The sequence below is a fragment of the Coregonus clupeaformis genome, unplaced genomic scaffold, assembly GCF_020615455.1.
Source record: "Coregonus clupeaformis isolate EN_2021a unplaced genomic scaffold, ASM2061545v1 scaf0007, whole genome shotgun sequence".
NCBI classification, from domain to species: domain Eukaryota; kingdom Metazoa; phylum Chordata; class Actinopteri; order Salmoniformes; family Salmonidae; genus Coregonus; species Coregonus clupeaformis.
The window spans coordinates 514,587-533,247 of record NW_025533462.1 but is presented as its reverse complement, the minus strand read 5'-3'; the positions used below and the strand labels follow the sequence as shown (position 1 = coordinate 533,247).

Sequence of the window (18,661 nt, the reverse complement as noted above, 5' to 3'; positions counted from 1 at the left end):
CTGACTGTTCCCTCTTTAGTTTTCAGATCTGGTAATGGGCTTGGTACTGGGAGGAGAGCTCGTCTTTAGGAACACTCACAGAAATGTTCAGGTTTGGACCTTTTTGTTTAGCAAGAATTGGAGATCTGGCCAAAGCTCCTCCCTTGCAATGACTGTTGGCTGAGAATTTAGCAGAATTGCTAAATTAGCTCTTCAGTTCTCCTTTAGTCAATGGTCTCGGGCCTATTAGCCTACCCTCTCCTACTCACTGGCTGTCCAGTCAGACTTCCCCAGACACGCCAAAGTTAATCTCACTGCCCATTGTTTTTTTGCCAACAGGATATAGGAAATAATGACAGCAGCAGGCTGCTTTAGTCTGTGGAACTTCACATGGGCCCAGAGATTCACCAAATGCGTGGCAGTGTATTTCTCCAGTCCTCCCGTGTGTCTGTCTGTTTTCATTGTCTAATCGACATGGTAACTGGCTATGACACATCCTATTGAAATCGTCATGCTGCCTAACCCGTCGCCGATGCCAAGAGTCACATTAAGCCACATCATGTTTGGCAGAATTTCTGCCGCTAGCGCCGGCAACCTCAGAAGCACTGCGATATTAATAAGGAATTGCTCTGTCTGGTAATTGTGTTAGCTTCCGTCACAACACCAACACACAGCATCTACCCAATCCCAGCCGCCACAAACCACTGGCTTACTGTCAGAATGCTTCAAATGGAAGGAGGAATGGAGATTTAACGTTTTTTAAATTATTTTTTTAATGGGAAAGACTAGCATCTCCAAAACAGTCAACAGTTTGTCTAAATGGCTAGATACTTGGAAACGATTGACTATTTCCTGGTGTTATTTGTACTGTTTCTGCTCCGAGGCGATTCACCCCTCTTCTCCAGTGTTATTTCTGTGTGTTCTGCTTTTCTGGAGAGCCGTGGCTGCAAACACAGAAGCCTCATTTAGTTTTAGTTTTTTTCACCAGTTCTGTTTGTTTTCTGTCTATGTGTGTGGTTTGGGCAGGCGGTGGAAATGATGCACATAGGACCTGCACAGTGCACCGAACAGTCCTGGATTCGTTGTGCATTCTCTGCCATTACAGAAGCAGCTCAGCACCCACTCATTATTGGCAATCATAGAACGGAACATGCTGCGTCTGTTCTCTACTCCAGGTGGGCTTTGTCCCAGCCCAATTTCTGTGTGTTTGGAACTGGTGGAAATCGTTGAACAATCAAACCCAATTTATGCGGTTGTGTATTTCGTATTTTTGGCTCACTCCGGGCCCAGGAGAGAAGGCGGAGGGAGGAGGATTGGCTCACTCCGGGCCCAGGAGAGAAGGCGGAGGGAGGAGGATTGGCTCACTCCGGGCCCAGGAGAAAAGGCGGAGGGAGGAGGATTGGCTCACTCCGGGCCCAGGAGAGAAGGCGGATGGAGGGGGGATTGGCTCACTTCGGGCCCAGGAGAGAAGGCGGAGTGAGGAGGATTGGCTCACTCCGGGCCCAGGAGAGAAGGCGGAGGGAGGAGGATTGGCTCACTCCGGGCCCAGGAGAGAAGGCGGAGGGAGGAGGATTGAGAGGCCTTGTTACTCCAGTCATTTATTGAGTATCCTATCTGCTCAAAGACCTGACGCCGGAGGTTTTTACTCTGACTGCTTAGGAGAATCCTGCAAACGTAGATCTCTCCCTGCTGGCCCGGGAAACTGCAGTGTCATTCATTTCATTTGCCGTTTAGTGCTTTCATGTCATTTTAGGCCAGCAATTACTTCGGACCCTGACTAAGGGATTGGGATAGGCTGGTCCCGGAGTGTGTATTAAAGTGTGGGTCTGAGAATGTTGAGGCCTGCCTAGCATTTGCCACCGTCATCATCCGTCTCACATCTTGCACAATTTATTGCGAGCGCCCTGATTTTAACAAAATTGTGGTTTTTGTATTTGATCTATACTTCCTCCCTGTTGATGTTGAAAATGCCTGTCATGAAAATGTGACTTGTACAGTATTGGGCGTTTCGACCGTTCACGTGAAGAGCACAGCACGGAAAGTTCATCCCTTAAAAACGGAACCATCTGTATATAGGCCGTTAAGTCAGATCATAGAGGGAAAAATAGCACTAAAGGTTTTAATCGACGAGACAGCTGTGGGTCCTCGATAAGACATACGTTTTCATGGCTCAATCGCCCACGTACTATATTTATGTTCAGCTTCTTTAAGAACCTTTCTCATGCCTTCCGCTGCAAAGCCTTCACTGTTGAAGTCTAGTGTCGCTTTGGTTAAAGTAGTCTGTGGACTGAATAAAGGGAAGGGATTGCGTTAAAGGCCAAATCCGTTCACTGCTGTGCTTTGTGATAGCTAAAGTGCGCCACTTCAAAGTGGAAAAACTTGTACCTCAGCGAAGGCTCGTCTCAGCCACCACCGCGGGTGTGTAGTTTAGTAGCAGTCATGTGCCGTCCTTGCCTCTTTCCCTCATCTGCTCTCGTTGCTCCTGTGTGCAGCGGGAGACATGATCTATCTCCGTCTCCCTGGAACCTATCTCAGTTCTATCGCAGTTCTTTAATTTCAGAGTAGATTAGGTGAAGCCTAGTGAAAGGGCTGCAGAGAAGACTGCCTGTGTCAGAGGCTCAGGTTTAATTGGCGTTGGGATCCTGCGTTCTCAGGTGCCGGACATTAGGGCCTGTAATTAGTTTTTTTTAATCTGCTTTAGCCAGAGAAGCTTATCATACCATACCGCATGGAAATACCACACAGATTCAACCATTATGCTTGGGCCAATTTTATATAATTAAATCGAATATTGTGATATTTGACATCGACGATATATCGTGATATTTGACATCGACGATATATCGTGATATTTGACATCGACGATATATCGTGATATTTGACATCGACGATATATCGTGATATTTGACATTGACGATATATCGTGATGTGCAAGACAATACTCTGAACTTTACAAATCAGAAGTGTGCAGTTTTATCACTTCGGCTGTATCAATATGTTGAAATTAACTAAGCCACACACAGATTATTTAATGAATGTGAATATAATATTGTAAATAATTACAATTGCACAGTCTAGAATAATTTTGTCATTAGCCTCTGAAAGTCTAAGTCTTTAGCTATTTGATTTTACATTTTAGGCCGTTGTTGCACCTAGACGTTTCCACTTCACAAAGGCAGAAATTTGATGAACTGACTTGTTGGAAAGGTGGCATCCTATGACGGTGCCACGTTGAAAGTCACTGAGCTCTTCAGTAAGGCCATTCTACTGCCAATGTTTGTGTATGGAGATTGCATGACTGGGTGCTCGATTTTATACACCTGTCAGCAACAGGTGTGGCTGAAATATCCGAATCCACTAATTTGAATAGGTGTCCACATACACAAAAGTATCTATATAGTGTATCTCTACCTTAAACTGACAGACTTTGATGGGGAATTTTTAATGTTACTTAAATGCGTCAAACTCTTAAGGATACTGCGTAAAATGATTATGTCGGATATTGCAATATTTGGAGTAGCGTATCATAGAGGTCTCCCCAAATATCGCCCAACCCTATCACCAATACATTTCTCCTGTTGTCTAGTGTGATGGACACACACACACACACACACACACACACACACACACACACACACACACACACACCCTGATTTGAGAGGTCAGGGAGGTAAGGAGGACAGCAGCTTCCAGAATGCTGCAGCAGGATGAAGCAATTAAAACATCCCAACCATATTTTTTTGGGTGCTATTTTAAAGGTAATTTCCTGCAATTCTACACGTCTTTGCCATGACTCAAACACTACAACAAAATCAACCTAGCTACAAAAACATTTAGCTGACACACAGGCTAGATGATCTGGACATTGGGCGGTATACCGGGGTATTTGGAAAAAGCCATCGGATATTTTTTATTTGAAGTTTTTCAAGACATTTTGAAGCTACTTTTTTTAGTTAATACTTGCAGGCAACTTCTGTAATATGTTAGGAGATAAAGCAGATTGCGTTATTCATTTCACCTGTCACATTATTTTACATTATGAAGATTATCGTAGGTCCTCAGTTGAGCCAGTCATGTGTTTGTTTGTAAATAGCACGACAGGAGACTGTTAGTGTCCTATATCTTTTTTATTTTTTTTGTGGTATCCAATTGCAACTCCTGTACGGACTCGGGAGAGGCGAAGGTCGAGAGACCCTCCCCTCACCTGGATGACGCTGGGCCAGTTGTGCGCCGCCAATGGGTCTCCCGGTCGCGGCCGGCTGCGACAGAGCCTGGACTCGAACCAGGATCTCTAGTGGCACAGCTAGCATTGCGATGCAGTGCCTTAGACCACTGTGCCACTCTGGAGGCCCCCATAGCGAGTCTGTTGTGCTGTGCACATGAGGTGATGAAGTTACACTTGTATGCAATTCACTACTAAATGTTTTCCATCATATCTTTTAATGGCTTTCTGCCAGAAGTCAAAGAGCTCTGGGTGAGTTGTCTCTACAGCTGCCGTTTCTTCACCTGTGCTTCCTGCTTCCGTTTTCCTTTTCTCCTTTTGTTCTCCCTCTGCTACGTCTTCCTTCAGAAAAGCATCACAACTAGTTCATTTGCACAATTTCTCTCGTTCACTTTTTGCTTGTAATTCGGTAGCTACTAGCTATGCTTGTATAACTTTTATGAGCTGGATTTGCTTCTCTTTGCAATTAGTTTATGTTCATTTTTGCTCGTTAGCATTTAGCTGACAGTGTCTGTGATTTCGCTATTGGTTTGTGCTAATTTTGTTAGCATTCTGTTAATTGAAGCCCAATGGGTTTTCTTTGTGTTTTTTAGTGCTCCCTTGTCCTATGCCGGTATTACCGTAAAACCCGGGATAAGAAAATCTGGATACCGCCCAAGCCTACTGACCAGTTTTAACTAGCTCTCTAAGGTCTTTAATGACTGACACGACGAGGAAAACTGATGCACTAACCAATTTCGAGATTGCACCTTGTGCAATCTAATATTACAACTTTCAAGAGTAAGTCGAAAGCCTGACTGAGTTCCTAAAAACAAATGATTCTTTATTTATTTTGGGGGCGGGAACTCCGTCCCCTGCGCCCCACATTTTTGGAACACTGAATTAGAGACCCCCATGCCGCTCTGCAGTTGTAAAATAGTTTTTTTTAAATGCTGTCCTATGTCATCATCTGACAAATATAATGTTTCCTTCCCTCCCTCCTTTATAAGCTCTCCATGACTGAATCCTCCCTCTCCTTCTGCACTCAGTCTCACCTACCCTTTTACACCACTACTACTAGACTTGATTGTGTTTTCACTGGGTAAATAAAGAGAAACTCCACTTGATGCGGTCTGCTCAGTGCTCACATTTTTAAAGCACATTCTATTTTTTTCCCTTTTAGTTGGAGCCTACTTTTCCTGACTGTGCGCACCCCTGGGGTGGTTTAGGTTCATGTGTGGGTGAGAATTTGATCTCCTTACTGCTGAGTGATGTGAGGAATTGGCCTGCTAGGAATGAACGACAGCAGGGGGAGAAAGCGCTGGGCTGGCTCATTGAGAGGGGGCGGAATTGAGGGAGAAAGAGGAGGGGATTTTAGGAGGACTAAGGCAGACTGTTGACAGTGTGGCACGCTAGACGTCTAGTACATGGGTTAGCACTATAGCACTACTGCTGCCCCTAGACCCTTTCTCTATAGGCCTATGTGGTCCATGCTGCCTCATAGACTGATCAGAGTCCAACAGCTGATGTTCTGCACAGCCCCCTCCAGTATAGTTTCTTCATCTTCCTTTCGAGGTAGCTCCATTCAGGCTCAATGTAACATTTGAAAGGAAGGCAGCCAGACCTAGACAGAGACAGACTGTCCTTGTCTGAACCATTTCCTGTAATTGATAAGCACCGACAAAATACTTCCAAGGACTTGATTTAGGCCTAATTCTAGTCCTTCTGGATTTTAGCTTTTGGTTGACCAATTCTGTGTTGCCGTACTCAGGGAAAGTGTTTGAAAACAAGGTTAGGAGGTTATGTAGGCCTAATTTATTGATGTTGTCACAGTACTGATGGTCAAGCAGGATATTAGTCTGTATCCTGTCATTCTAACTAGCCCTCCCTTATCCTAATGCCGTTGAACCTCTCCTCTTTCTCACTGGTTTGGTCTTAAACCTTTAACATTACATGTCTACTGTTAAAAGGAATAAACTATCTAGCCTCTATTGTAGCTCAATGAGGGCAGTCTGCTCTGAGACCCGGGAGTGTGACATTTTCTTGGAACTGTGAACGAGAGAAGAAAAGTGCGGAGGGAGAGTGGAGGCCTAGGGTGTTTTGGAAGCAGTGAAGAGTGTCTCACGTCAAACGCTGTCAGGAGTCTCCTGTGTGTGTGTGTTTGTCTGTGTGTGTTCTCTCTCATTCACTGTGACTGGCTTCCTCCCACCACAGTTTTATTTAGTTTCTGTCATATCAGGAGTCGAGAGCAGACCGCTGATTATCCCCTACTGTGTTAGGCACTAGGCATACCTGGGAGGGGGATAGGCAGGCCGTGGTGGGCAGGGTAGGTAGACTCTGGCCCTTTGTGATGCACTAAAAACTGAGTGGGGGGGTGAAGGGAGAGACTGTGGGTGGGGGGGGGGAGACTTACTACCTCATTTATATTAATATTTAACCTTACATACACACAGTCGTTTCTGATGGCACCGTGCTAGCTAGTGTGGGCGTTCCTCTGTGTGTGGGCTTTAAACAGCACTGGAGAAACTTCTAGAGAATTGCTCCATCACAGTTCTTGAGTGCTAACCTCTGTTACTGCCACAGTTTCCAGCTTCTTTTCTTTCCTTTCTCCGACTGAATGGTCCTCACACAATCTCCTCTGCCATTTTGACTAGCCACACGTCTCCGCGGTGGACAAAGACAAATAATTTAATCGGCAGCGCCCAGGCAGGAGGTAATTTTTAGATGAGCCCAGCGTTTGAGAAAAGATTTGGGGCGAGGATTTTGGCGATGACGAAATTGGATGTTGTCAAATGGCGCACGTCTTGGGCTGGAGGCCCGGACCGGCCTCTTTATTTTAATGTGGCATTTTAGCAGGAAATGAAAAGGGAACGTTCAAAGGCCGTCATTGTAAATAAGAATTTGTTCTTAACTGACTTGCCTAGTTAAATAAAGGTTAAATAAAAGAGTAGAGGGAGGAATGTTACAATTTGTGTTGGGCGGGTTGCCAATTGCTAAGACTTTGAAACCTGTTGCCTGGCCTCCTACGAATCCCTTACCTTTTAGCACTTCACCACCACTCTGAGCCCTGGGGCCAACCCAAGATCATCCCCATGGTCCAGGCTGAGCCATGTTCAATAGGTCACACCATAGCAAAATGGTTTGCAACAGAAAAAAATAAAATTTAGGGTTTCTTATTGGATAAATTCAGATGAGCCCCTCCTTGATTGTCAGGTTTGCTTCCAAGTGAACATGACCCATCTGATCTATAGGCGCCAGATACATTACACTATCAAGTTTGGACACACCTACTCAGGGTTTTTCTTTATTTTTTTTATTTTTATTGTAGAATAATAGTGAAGACATCAAAACGATGAAATAACACATGGAATCATGTAGTAACCAAAGAAGTGTTAAACAAATCAAAATATGCCTTGATGACAGCTTTGCACACTCTTGGCATTCTCTCAACCAGCTTCACCTGGAATGCTTTTCCAACAGTCTTGAAGGAGTTCCCACATATGCTGAGCACTTGTTGGCTGCTTTTCCTTCACTCTGCCGTCCGACTCATCCCAAACCATCTCAATTGGGTTGAGGTCAGGGGATTGTGGAGGCCAGGTCATCTGATGCAGCACTCCATCACTCTCCTTCTTGGTAAAATAGCCCTTACACAGCCTGGAGGTGTGTTGGGTCATTGTCCTGTTGAAAAACAAATGATAGTCCCACTAAGCCCAAACCAGATGGGATGGCGTATCACTACAGAATGCTGTCGTAACCATGCTGGTTAAGTATGCCTTGAATTCTAAATAAATCACAGACAGTGTCACCAGCAAAGCACCCCCACACCATAACAACACCACTTCCATGAACCAAAAATCTCGAATTTGGACTCCAGACCAAAGGACACATTTCCACCGGTCTAATGTCCATTGGTCGTGTTTCTTGGCCCAAGCAAGTCTCTTCTTCTTATTGGTGTCCTTTTAGTAGCGTTTTCTTTGCAGCAATTCGACCATGAAGGCCTGATTCACACAGTCCCCTCTGAACAGTTGATGTTGAGATGTGTCTGTTAATTGTGTTGCAATTTCTGAGGCTGGTAACTCTGATGAACTTATCCTCTGCAGCAGAGGTAACTCTGGGTCTTCCATTCCTGTGGCGGTCCTCATGAGAGCCAGTTTCATCATAGAGCTTGATGGTTTTTGCGACTGCACTTGAAGAAACGTTCAAAGTTCTTAATGTTCCGTATTGATGGATCTATAGGGCTATCTTCTGTATACCCCCCCTACCTTGTCACAACACAACTGATTGGCTCAAACGCATTAAGAAGGAAATAAATTATCCAAATTAACTTTTAACAAGGCACACCTGTTAATTGAAATGCATTCCAGGTGACTACCTCATGAAGCTGGTTGAGAGAATGCCAAGTGTGCAATGCTGTCATCAAGGCAAAGGGTGGCTATTTGAAGAATCTCAAATATAAAATATATTGATTTGTTTAACACTTTTTTTGGTTACTACATGATTCCATGTGTTATTTCATAGTTGTGATGTCTTCACTATTATTCTACAATGTAAAAATAAAGAAAAACCCTTGAATGAGTAATTGTGTTCAACCTTTTGACTGGCACTGTATAAATACCTACTGAATCCCCTCCTCACTCCTCAACAAATCTGGACAGTTCAACTAAGGCCAGGCCAAAGATTCATTGTTCGACGTTGAACTACTGATTTCATTTGGCCTGACCTAAGAAACTGTGTCCTTCATCCAGGGAGGGATCTAGACACTTAGCAGCCCCCCCCCCCCCATTAATATATTGACAGATTAATAGGGAGGAGTGATGTCATCCTAATGGGGAGGAGTGATGTCATCTCAGCAGTCTGACCTGGGCCTGCATGCTCTGTGACCCATGGAGGAATTACGTTTATGTTGTAATGAAAGGTTGGGTTAGGGTTAGAGACGTATGTGTGTGTGCCCCTTCCTGTGCGTCCCACAGATGCTTCCTACTATAGAGATTCTACCCAGCTGTATGCCAGATGTGCCTAACCACATTCAATTGTGTGTGTGTGTGTGTGTGTGTGTAAGAATGTGTGTTAAACCTAATCGATTACAACCTGTCAATCCCTCGTCGGGGGATAACAAAAATTGAAAAAACACAAGTTGGTGTTAAAGCACTTGAGTCTGTGGTATTTGGTGTTAGCATTCAGGGTTAGCATTAGGAGTTAGGTAGGCAGTAGAGGTGATTTCCCTCCCCTGTCATTCGGGGTCAGGGATTGACATATAGGATTCTGATGCAGAGGCTTAAATAGAAGCCCTGCCTTTTGAGGCCCACCCCAGATAGGTTACCCTCCACCCATCTCCCACAGATGGCCCCTGTTCCCTCAGCCTCAGCAGTCGTTGTGATCTCATGTCTCTCCCTCACCTCCATTGGTCTGAAATGAACTCTCTCCGATCCGCAGTTCGGCTAAACCTCCTACCAAGGTGCTGTTTTGGAATTTACTTCAACATTTTATTGGGGCGATAAGGAAGGGTGGTTAAGGGATAAAATCAATTGTCACTTTTAGGGGGTCTAGTGGAGAGGTGTGTGTCAGTCAGGGCCGGACGTGGGGAGAGTGGGAGAGTGGGAAGCAGTGTGACCAATGGTTGTCCATAGAGCCTGACTGATAGGGGATTTTTGGATCTGATTTTAGAATGGAAATATTCACAAATAACCGATATATCTGCCTATTATTTTTATTATAGCTGGAATTTTATAAATAAAGCTTTTTCTGTATGGATTGTGCTTAAAACATCCCTTCAAAGATGGTCAAAGCTGATTTCTTTAAATATGGGTAAAGAGTATTAATGTAAACGCCACAGCATTTAGGACCACCAGAAAGACTACATTCTTTATGGAAAAACGGTTTACTCTAGTGAAAAGAGGATAAACTGCTCTGATTCCAGATGTTTTTTTGCCTCTGAAGACTGAGCTGCCAGCTGGAAAACAACGTCGTAGGACACATTTTCAATGAATTGGTATTTAGCTATGTTTTCATTGATTTGTAGGGGCTTTAGCCACTGAATTCTGGTAGTTGCCACTTGAAAGGAAAAACATCAATCACAAAATGTTCTGCTGGCACAGCGCTGCCTCTCGCCCCGAGCGTTGCCTCAGTGAACAGTCATTGTGTCCCTACCTAGTTGAAGTTGACACTTAAAATGGATACAGTAAAGGTTTAGCTTAGGGACATCCCAAGGATCCCGGATAGCACTGACCCTCCGTGAATGGCGTCAAGTACGAGCTAGCAAGCTAGCTAGCACTTGTCATGGAAATAGGTCTGGCGAAACTTGAATTTGGACCAATCCCTGACAAGTGACAATGAACCCATACATCAAAATATAGCTAATAGCGCTACTTTGTAACTTGCTATTTTTAGTGTCTCTGAAAACAATTGAATGACAGTGCTTGAAGAATACCCTTCCCAAAGGCAAATATAACACACCAGATTTCGCTGGCTTCACTAAAGGCCTGTAACGTTAACGTTACCACAGAGTTTAAGGTTCTTTGCACGGTACTTGCTTTACATTTGGGCATAGCATCCATTGTTTGGCATGACACCTGACACCCTACCATGACACTTCACATAACAGTATGTGGCCAGTGCGCATTTTTGGCACTATTGAGCTGGCAAGCTTCTATCTACTCCGTACTCACCGTAGAAGCAGTAACGGTTAGTTCACAGTAGTTCACTCTCCTCTCCGACTGGTGTAGTTGCGCTGGGGGATAGTGTCCAGTCTTGCTGTAGTGCCAAGGCAGGATAGGCTTATAGCCATGTATAGAGCGCCCTCTTCAGAACAAATCATTATATCGGATCTTATATCGGCCCTTTTTTGGTGGATTTAAATGCTGGTACAAATGCATCCGTAAAAAGGCGAATATCATTTTAAATGTTTTGGGTCAACCGATAAATCGGTCGGGCTTTAGTTGTCTATCCTGTACTTAATGTGTGTTTTAGGCTACAGAACACTGTGCATCCCTGCCTCGCCTCATCTGGCCCAACTAAAGTTAATGAATGAATGCCTTGTCTCAACAGGCCCACGAGAGATCAACTGACTGCATTGCCTCAGCTGTGTGTCTGTATCTGTGTCTGTCAGCCCCTGCCTTTGGTTTTATCTGACCGGCTGATCTGAGCTGAAGGCATATCTCCCCTTGAAGGATTGGCTCGATCCCACTCTCCTATTATCCCCCCAAAACACACTATTTAACTAGACCAGCCTCCACAGACCACCTGACACTGTCTGGGGGGTGGCTTTAACCCCTCACACACCACACCCCTCCCTATACATCCCTTTTTAACATATTTTCAACCAAAAATATGTACTTCACCGTCTTTTCAACGCACGGCTGGCGCCAGAACTAATCAGTTGGACGGGAATTTGATTTCCCGTTTCTTTCACGGACCTCCTGTGTGCATACTTAGGAATTTTGTTATTGGGTGTTATAATTAAGCCATACGGCATGATGGGGTGTGTGGTATATGGCCAATATACCACGGCTAAGGGCTGTTCTTATGTACGACACAACGTGGAGTGCCTGGATACAGCCCTTAGCCATGGTATATTGGCAATATACCATAAACCCCTGAGATGCCTTATTGCTATTATAAACTGGTTACCCACATAATTAGAGCATTAAAAATAAATGTTTTGTCATACCTGTGGATACGGTCTGAAATACCAAGGCTGTCAGCCAATCAGCATTCAGGGCTCGAACCACCCAGTTTTTAATAAAGACCATAGGCAGCTCGTGAGTTTCAAGTTTGGGGAAGCTTACAATTTATCCTACCGATCTGCGTGCCAGTTCTGATTATTTGTATGTACCCAACTTCCCCATTTTCACTCCGCTTCGTACCGTTTCGCTTAGTTCTGGTCTAAATAATAATAATAATAATAATATGCCATTTAGCAGACGCTTTTATCCAAAGCGACTTACAGTCATGCGTGCATACATTTTTTTTGGGTGTATGGGTGGTCCCAGGGATCGAACCCACTACCTTGGCGTTACAGGCGCCGTGCTCTACCAGCTGAGCTACAGAGGACCGCAGTCCTAGTGCTGTTGTCTTTTCATAGCCTTTCAAGTGTTTGTTTTTGTGTGGGTCATTCTGCAGACACTCCTCTAACCGTTTGTTGTCTGTGTGTTTCAGAGATCAACAGAGTAAGGAAAGACATGTACAACGACACAGCGAACGGCCCCGGAGACAAACACCCTCTGGAATTACCCGAGGCCCTGGGGCCAATCATTCATCTGCAGGAGAAGCTCTTTGTGCCTCTAAAAGAGTACCCTGACGTAAGCGATGTCTCTCTCACACACACACTACATATCTGCGTAGACATTTATATACTACACACACACACACACACACACACACACACGTTGGAGACACACATTCAAATTTAGCCCCATCAGTTGTCTCTACTACCAACTCTAAGTTCACCTTGCCCTTGCCTGTGATGACAAGGTGTCAGTGGCTTGATGGTCCTGCTCAAACAAATAGCCCCTAATGTACCTAGTAAATCAGGAGCTATAGAGAGCTATCCTTGGACCCCTTTCTCTGGTGTCTCTCTCCCTCTTCCACATGCAGAGGGGGGGATGACAGGAGGAGGGGGGGTTGTAATGGTAGTTTATAGACTTACATTGTCACTGAAGGCCAAAGGAGACCACACACTCTCTCCCTCGGTCCCTATTTTCTCCCTACCGTCACTCCTTACCACACAGAATAGCATTGGAACCTGCTTTAGCACACAGAATAGTATTGAAACCTGCTTTACCACACATAATAGCATTGGAAGCTACTTGAACGCTACATATTTGCTCCACCAGTGGTGGTATCATTAAAGGGGAATTCTACTCTGTGGCCGCCCGGCTAAATGAGTTGCCTCCACAAGGAAAACAAGATGGTTCCAGTTGTTTTCGATTTAGTTACCCAAATGGGCAAAGGAGCAGGTGGGTAGGGAAGGGAGAGGAGGGGGGGGGGCAGGAGAGGGATGGTGTTGAAAACAACCTTTCCAAAAATACACCGGAGGTAGGAAATAGAAGGCTCACCACTCGACTCCCTGAATGGCCCTTGGAAGCGTCCAGAGTTGAGACTGGACGGAGAGGGTTTTAGCTGTACAGAGAAAGCACACTGCAAGGTCACAGAGAGGCATGGGTAGGAGCACAGACTGGCGCAGTCATTTCAAGCTGTAGAGGTCATGGGAGGTGATGGGTTTGAGTGTTTGCTTTGGGGGTTGGGGCCATGGTAAAGATGAAGGAGAAGTGTGTGTGTGTGTGTGTGTGTGTGTGTGTGTGTACACAGTGCGTGAGGAGGTTGGTGAGTGGGGAGTTTTGCCGGGTAGGTGGGAAGTGCAGCAGAAGGACCCAGCCAGGCATTCATTATATTTCCCCCTGACAGAGCTGATAAAGGGCACCAGGGACCCCAACCCCAGGTCTGCCCATCCCTAGCCTGGTCCAGCCAGTCCAACTCAACCTCAGCCATGATCCAGACTTACATTCACCAGATGTACTCGTTCACCCTGGGTTGAGAGGTACATGATCCCTGGGTTGAGCAGTACATGACCCTGGGTTGTGACACAAAGCTGGGTGTGGGTGTGTGTACGAAGGGCACCCCCTATAACCCCAAAGGCTGAATGGCAGCTCTGCCTTTGGCACTGGAGACCTGTCTGGAATGGTGGGACGTGCTTTAAACACACGTACTGGCATCCTCAGCTGACCTCTAAAGTCCCCATGTTTTCTCACTCTCTCGTTCTCTCTCGCGCGCTCTGCTCCTTCGTTCTCTCTCGCGCGCTCTGCTCCTTCTTTCTCTCTCGCGTGCTCTGCTCCTTCGTTCTCTCTCGCGCTCTCTGCTCCTTCTTTCTCTCTCGTGCGCTCTGCTCCTTCGTTCTCTCTCGCGCGCTCTGCTCCTTCGTTCTCTCTCGCGCGCTCTGCTCCTTCGTTCTCTCTCGCGCGCTCTGCTCCTTCGTTCTCTCTCGCGCTCTGCTCCTTCTTTCTCTCTCGCGCGCTCTGCTCCTTCGTTCTCTCTCGCGCTCTCTGCTCCTTCGTTCTCTCTCGCGCGCTCTGCTCCTTCGTTCTCTCTCGCGCGCTCTGCTCCTTCGTTCTCTCTCGCGCGCTCTGCTCCTTCGTTCTCTCTCGCGCGCTCTGCTCCTTCGTTCTCTCTCGCGCGCTCTGCTCCTTCGTTCTCTCTCGCGCGCTCTGCTCCTTCGTTCTCTCTCGCGCTCTGCTCCTTCGTTTCTCTCGCGCGCTCTGCTCCTTCGTTCTCTCTCGCGCGCTCTGCTCCTTCGTTCTCTCTCGCGCGCTCTGCTCCTTCGTTCTCTCTCGCGCTCTGCTCCTTCGTTCTCTCTCGCGCGCTCTGCTCCTTCGTTCTCTCTCGCGCTCTGCTCCTTCGTTCTCTCTCGCGCTCTGCTCCTTCGTTCTCTCTCGCGCTCTGCTCCTTCGTTCTCTCTCGCGCGCTCTGCTCCTTCGTTCTCTCTCGCGCGCTCTGCTCTTTCTTTCTCTCTCGCGCGCTCTGCTCCTTCGTTCTCTCTCGCGCTCTGCTCCTTCGTTCTCTCTCGCGCGCTCTGCTCCTTCGTTCTCTCTCGCGCTCTGCTCCTTCGTTCTCTCTCGCGCGCTCTGCTCCTTCGTTCTCTCTCGCGCGCTCTGCTCCTTCGTTCTCTCTCGCGCGCTCTGCTCCTTCGTTCTCTCCGCGCTCTGCTCCTTCGTTCCTCTCGCGCGCTCTGCTCCTTCGTTCTCTCTCGCGCGCTCTGCTCCTTCGTTCTCTCTCGCGCGCTCTGCTCCTTCGTTCTCTCTCGCGCGCTCTGCTCCTTCGTTCTCTCTCGCGCGCTCTGCTCTCCGTTCTCTCTCTCGCGCTCTGCTCCTTCGTTCTCTCTCGCGCGCTCTGCTCCTTCGTTCTCTCTCGCGCTCTGCTCCTTCTTTCTCTCGCGCGCTCTGCTCCTTCGTTTCTCTCTCGCGCTCTGCTCCTTCGTTCTCTCTCGCGCTCTGCTCCTTCGTTCTCTCTCGCGCGCTCTGCTCCTTCGTTCTCTCTCGCGCGCTCTGCTCCTTCGTTCTCTCTCGCGCTCTGCTCCTTCGTTCTCTCTCGCGCGTCTGCTCCTTCGTTCTCTCTCGCGCGCTCTGCTCCTTCGTTCTCTCTCGCGCGCTCTGCTCCTTCGTTCTCTCCGCGCGCTCTGCTCCTTCGTTCTCTCTCGCGCGCTCTGCTCCTTCGTTCTCTCTCGCGCTCTGCTCCTTCGTTCTCTCTCGCGCGCTCTGCTCCTTCGTTCTCTCTCGCGCGCTCTGCTCCTTCGTTCTCTCTCGCGCGCTCTGCTCCTTCTTTCTCTCTCGCGCGCTCTGCTCCTTCTTTCTCTCTCGCGCGCTCTGCTCCTTCGTTCTCTCTCGCGCGCTCTGCTCCTTCGTTCTCTCTCGCGCGCTCTGCTCCTTCGTTCTCTCTCGCGCGCTCTGCTCCTTCGTTCTCTGTCGCGCGCTCTGCTCCTTCGTTCTCTGTCGCGCGCTCTGCTCCTTCGTTCTCTCTCGCGCGCTCTGCTCCTTCTTTCTCTCTCTCTTATATGCAACACCAGTCAGGTCATTAAGACAGTAACGTAATAGAATAAAAATGCTAAATCATTGAGGCTATTTATAGAAAACCTGATTTGAAACAAGGGGAAGGCTGACATGAGATTCATCTCTGCTGTAATGGAGTTGCTGTGTTGGGTTGTACATCTGGAAAACTAAACCGATGGTAGTCAACAGAAGAGCACATAAATATTGTGTAAGCCTAATGCGTATAGCCGCTATTATGTGTTATGGAAACCACTTAGCTTTCCTGTTGCTAGGTATTCATAGTTTATTTATTTAACGTAGCCTAGCTGTTAGTTTAGAGAGAAGAGAAGTGGGTTGTAGCTCAGTTGGTAGAGCATGGTGTTTGCAACGCCAGGGTTGTGGGTTCGATTCCCACGGGGGCCAGTATGAAAAAAAATAAAAAAAAATAATGTATGCACTCACTAACTGTAAGTCGCTCTGGATAAGAGTGTCTGCTAAATGACTAAAATGTAAGTGTAAGTGGGATGGGTTGTGTTCTGTGATGCAAAGGGGGTCTAATTTCTATTTTAGGCCAGACGAGCTCTCTCTCTTCTGACTAAATATTTTCTTGTACTTGAGAGAGCGAGATAAAAGAATCAGTCACCATTGAGAAATGCCAGCTGTATAGGATACTGTAATGATCATTATTAGCAGAGGGAATTTTCTCTTCCCGTTCACCTTTCCGGCTGATTTCCCAGATTTTTCCCCGACATGTGTCGAGGACTCAAGGCAGGGTACATACTCTGCATCTCTTTCTCTCTCCTCTCTCTCGCTCACTGCTCCCCCCCCCCCCTCTCAGAAAATGTCCTCCTCCCAATACCGAGTAATTAGATTGTCTTGGTCCTTTGCTGCAGTGCAGCATGTCAATTTTACCAAAATAACTTGTCCTGCCAAGACGGCCGTGTTCTAATTCCCTTACCATAGGACATGCACGCTGAGGTGTGAGAGCTTGATCGAGTGTGTGTGTGTGGAGAGGGAGTCGTTTGCTGAGACTTCAGAAGTGCGGCATCATGTCACTCACAGAGGCGACTGCAGGTGAGGACAGGGTGGGTGACGGTCCATCTGATAACTCCCCACCTTCAATTAAGCCCCGGCTGCAGCCTTTGATGGGATGCAGACGCCTCACCCTGGAGACGCCTCACCCTGTCATCTCTTTCTCTGACCTTCAAACACAGTTACTTCCATTCCTTGTTTGTTTACTAACACCATTTGATGCCCCCACACCCATGGATAGCCCAAATGGGTTGTGTAGAGTAGGGGGTTGTGGGAGTCTGACTAGGCTGAGGTGGTCTAACCTAACCCCCCCCACCCCACCCCACCCCACCTGCTCCTGGCTGCCTGCCTGTTGAGCCTATGAAATGGGACACCCTGTTGGACGTAAGCCGTTGAGCAACTGGTCTGGAAAACAGGGCGAACTGGAAAGGGCTCTTTTGAAGGAGCCATTTGCCTCCCCTATAGGTCCTCTGGCTGCCATGATGTCCAGCACAGTGTGTGATGTGTGTTGCCTAAGCATGCTTTGGATGTGTGTTTATTGATGCATAGAAGCATTTGTTGATATTAATGAATTGAATGACTAGGCCTTTATTCCATCCAGCATCAGTTGTTGTTGGGATTGAATGATTCAATACAAGACTGTTCTCCTATACCTGCCAGCACAATGTCATTCTACGATGGCTCAGAAATGTTTATTATTGTCTTAGATTAAGCCTAGCGGTCGCCTCCCCTACCCCACTACAACGTGCTGTCTGTCTGGTGTGACCGTCCCCAGCTCTACTGTTGTCTACTAGGGCTACTGTTGTTGTCATGGTATTGGTGATGTTTACCGTAGTGAAAAAAAATACTAATTTTATTAGGCCTCTGTCTGCGGCGGCAGCAACCGGAGCCGGTCGGCAAGGAAACAGCTGTTTGATCGGCGTGCAGAGCGAGCGTTCTCTCCCAGTCTTCATTTGCAGGTTATTAACAGGGCTTTTCAAGCTAAATGACTCCCAATTGAGCGTCTCAAATGATGATATGTCAACAATCGCCGTGGGCTCTTGTTTATGTGTTCGAAAGCAGAAAACACTGTTTACTCCCTGTTGAGCCCCACAGTAGACGTATCATAATAACCTTAAAACCTAGTGGTCAAACACGCCTGCTCCACTTACATAACAATACCCCCTCAGAATAATGATTTAAACGTCTGTACAGCTCCATGTCTGAATGGCAGGAGTGTGTATAAGCTTTTGTTCCAATAGTTTTTCCACCATTCATTTTATCCATTGTGGATTTCAGAAACACTTCAAATAAGGCCTGTGTTTTGTGTAGGCTTACCCTGGCGTGACATTTTGATAACCGTGTAGACAAGGTGACTTATATCAATGTATTTGGCTCGATTTACTCTGATTTAAAAATGCTAATTAAAACTGTTTTCCCCCCACATAAAATCACAGTTCAGTTATCACAAAACCATTATTTTCTGTGTTTATAGCCGATAGTAATTCAGAAGAGGTGAACGTTAGGCTACTTGGTTAATTTGCAAGACAAGACATTGCGAGATGTAGATTACCAAAACATAATAACACTCTTCTGTGTCTCTCTCTCTCGCGATGACCTTCCTGCTCGTCTCTTTGCTAATGATGCAAGTGTGTGTTCAGTCTTCAATCTGATGCGTATAGAATATCCTAGCTTGTTCATGGCACTGAGTTTTGCCAGAACAGGCTTTTCTACTCTTTGTTTTTGCCTCATTTGAAATTACAGTAGGCTACCGGTATCGATTATAGCTCAGTTGATAGAGCATGGTGTTTGCAACGGCAGGGTTGTGGGTTCGATTCCCACGGGGGGCCAGTATATAAAAAATAAAAATAATAATATGTATTCACTAACTGTAAGTCGCTCTTGATAAGAGCGTCTGCTAAATGACTAAAATGTAAATGTAAAATGATTATGC

General features: G+C 46.6%; 1 protein-coding gene across 4 annotated transcripts in view; it reads left to right on the top strand.

The window, feature by feature from the left end:
• The window catches only part of qkia (QKI, KH domain containing, RNA binding a), a 108,529-nt gene that overhangs the window by 23,628 nt on the left and 66,240 nt on the right, over window positions 1-18,661 (top strand). For all 4 annotated transcript variants that reach the window (XM_041847147.2, XM_041847144.2, XM_041847145.2 and 1 more), the window contains exon 2: window positions 12,335-12,477. In XM_041847147.2, the coding sequence (XP_041703081.1) occupies window positions 12,335-12,477 (143 nt within the window). The remainder of the gene's footprint in view (window positions 1-12,334; window positions 12,478-18,661) is intronic.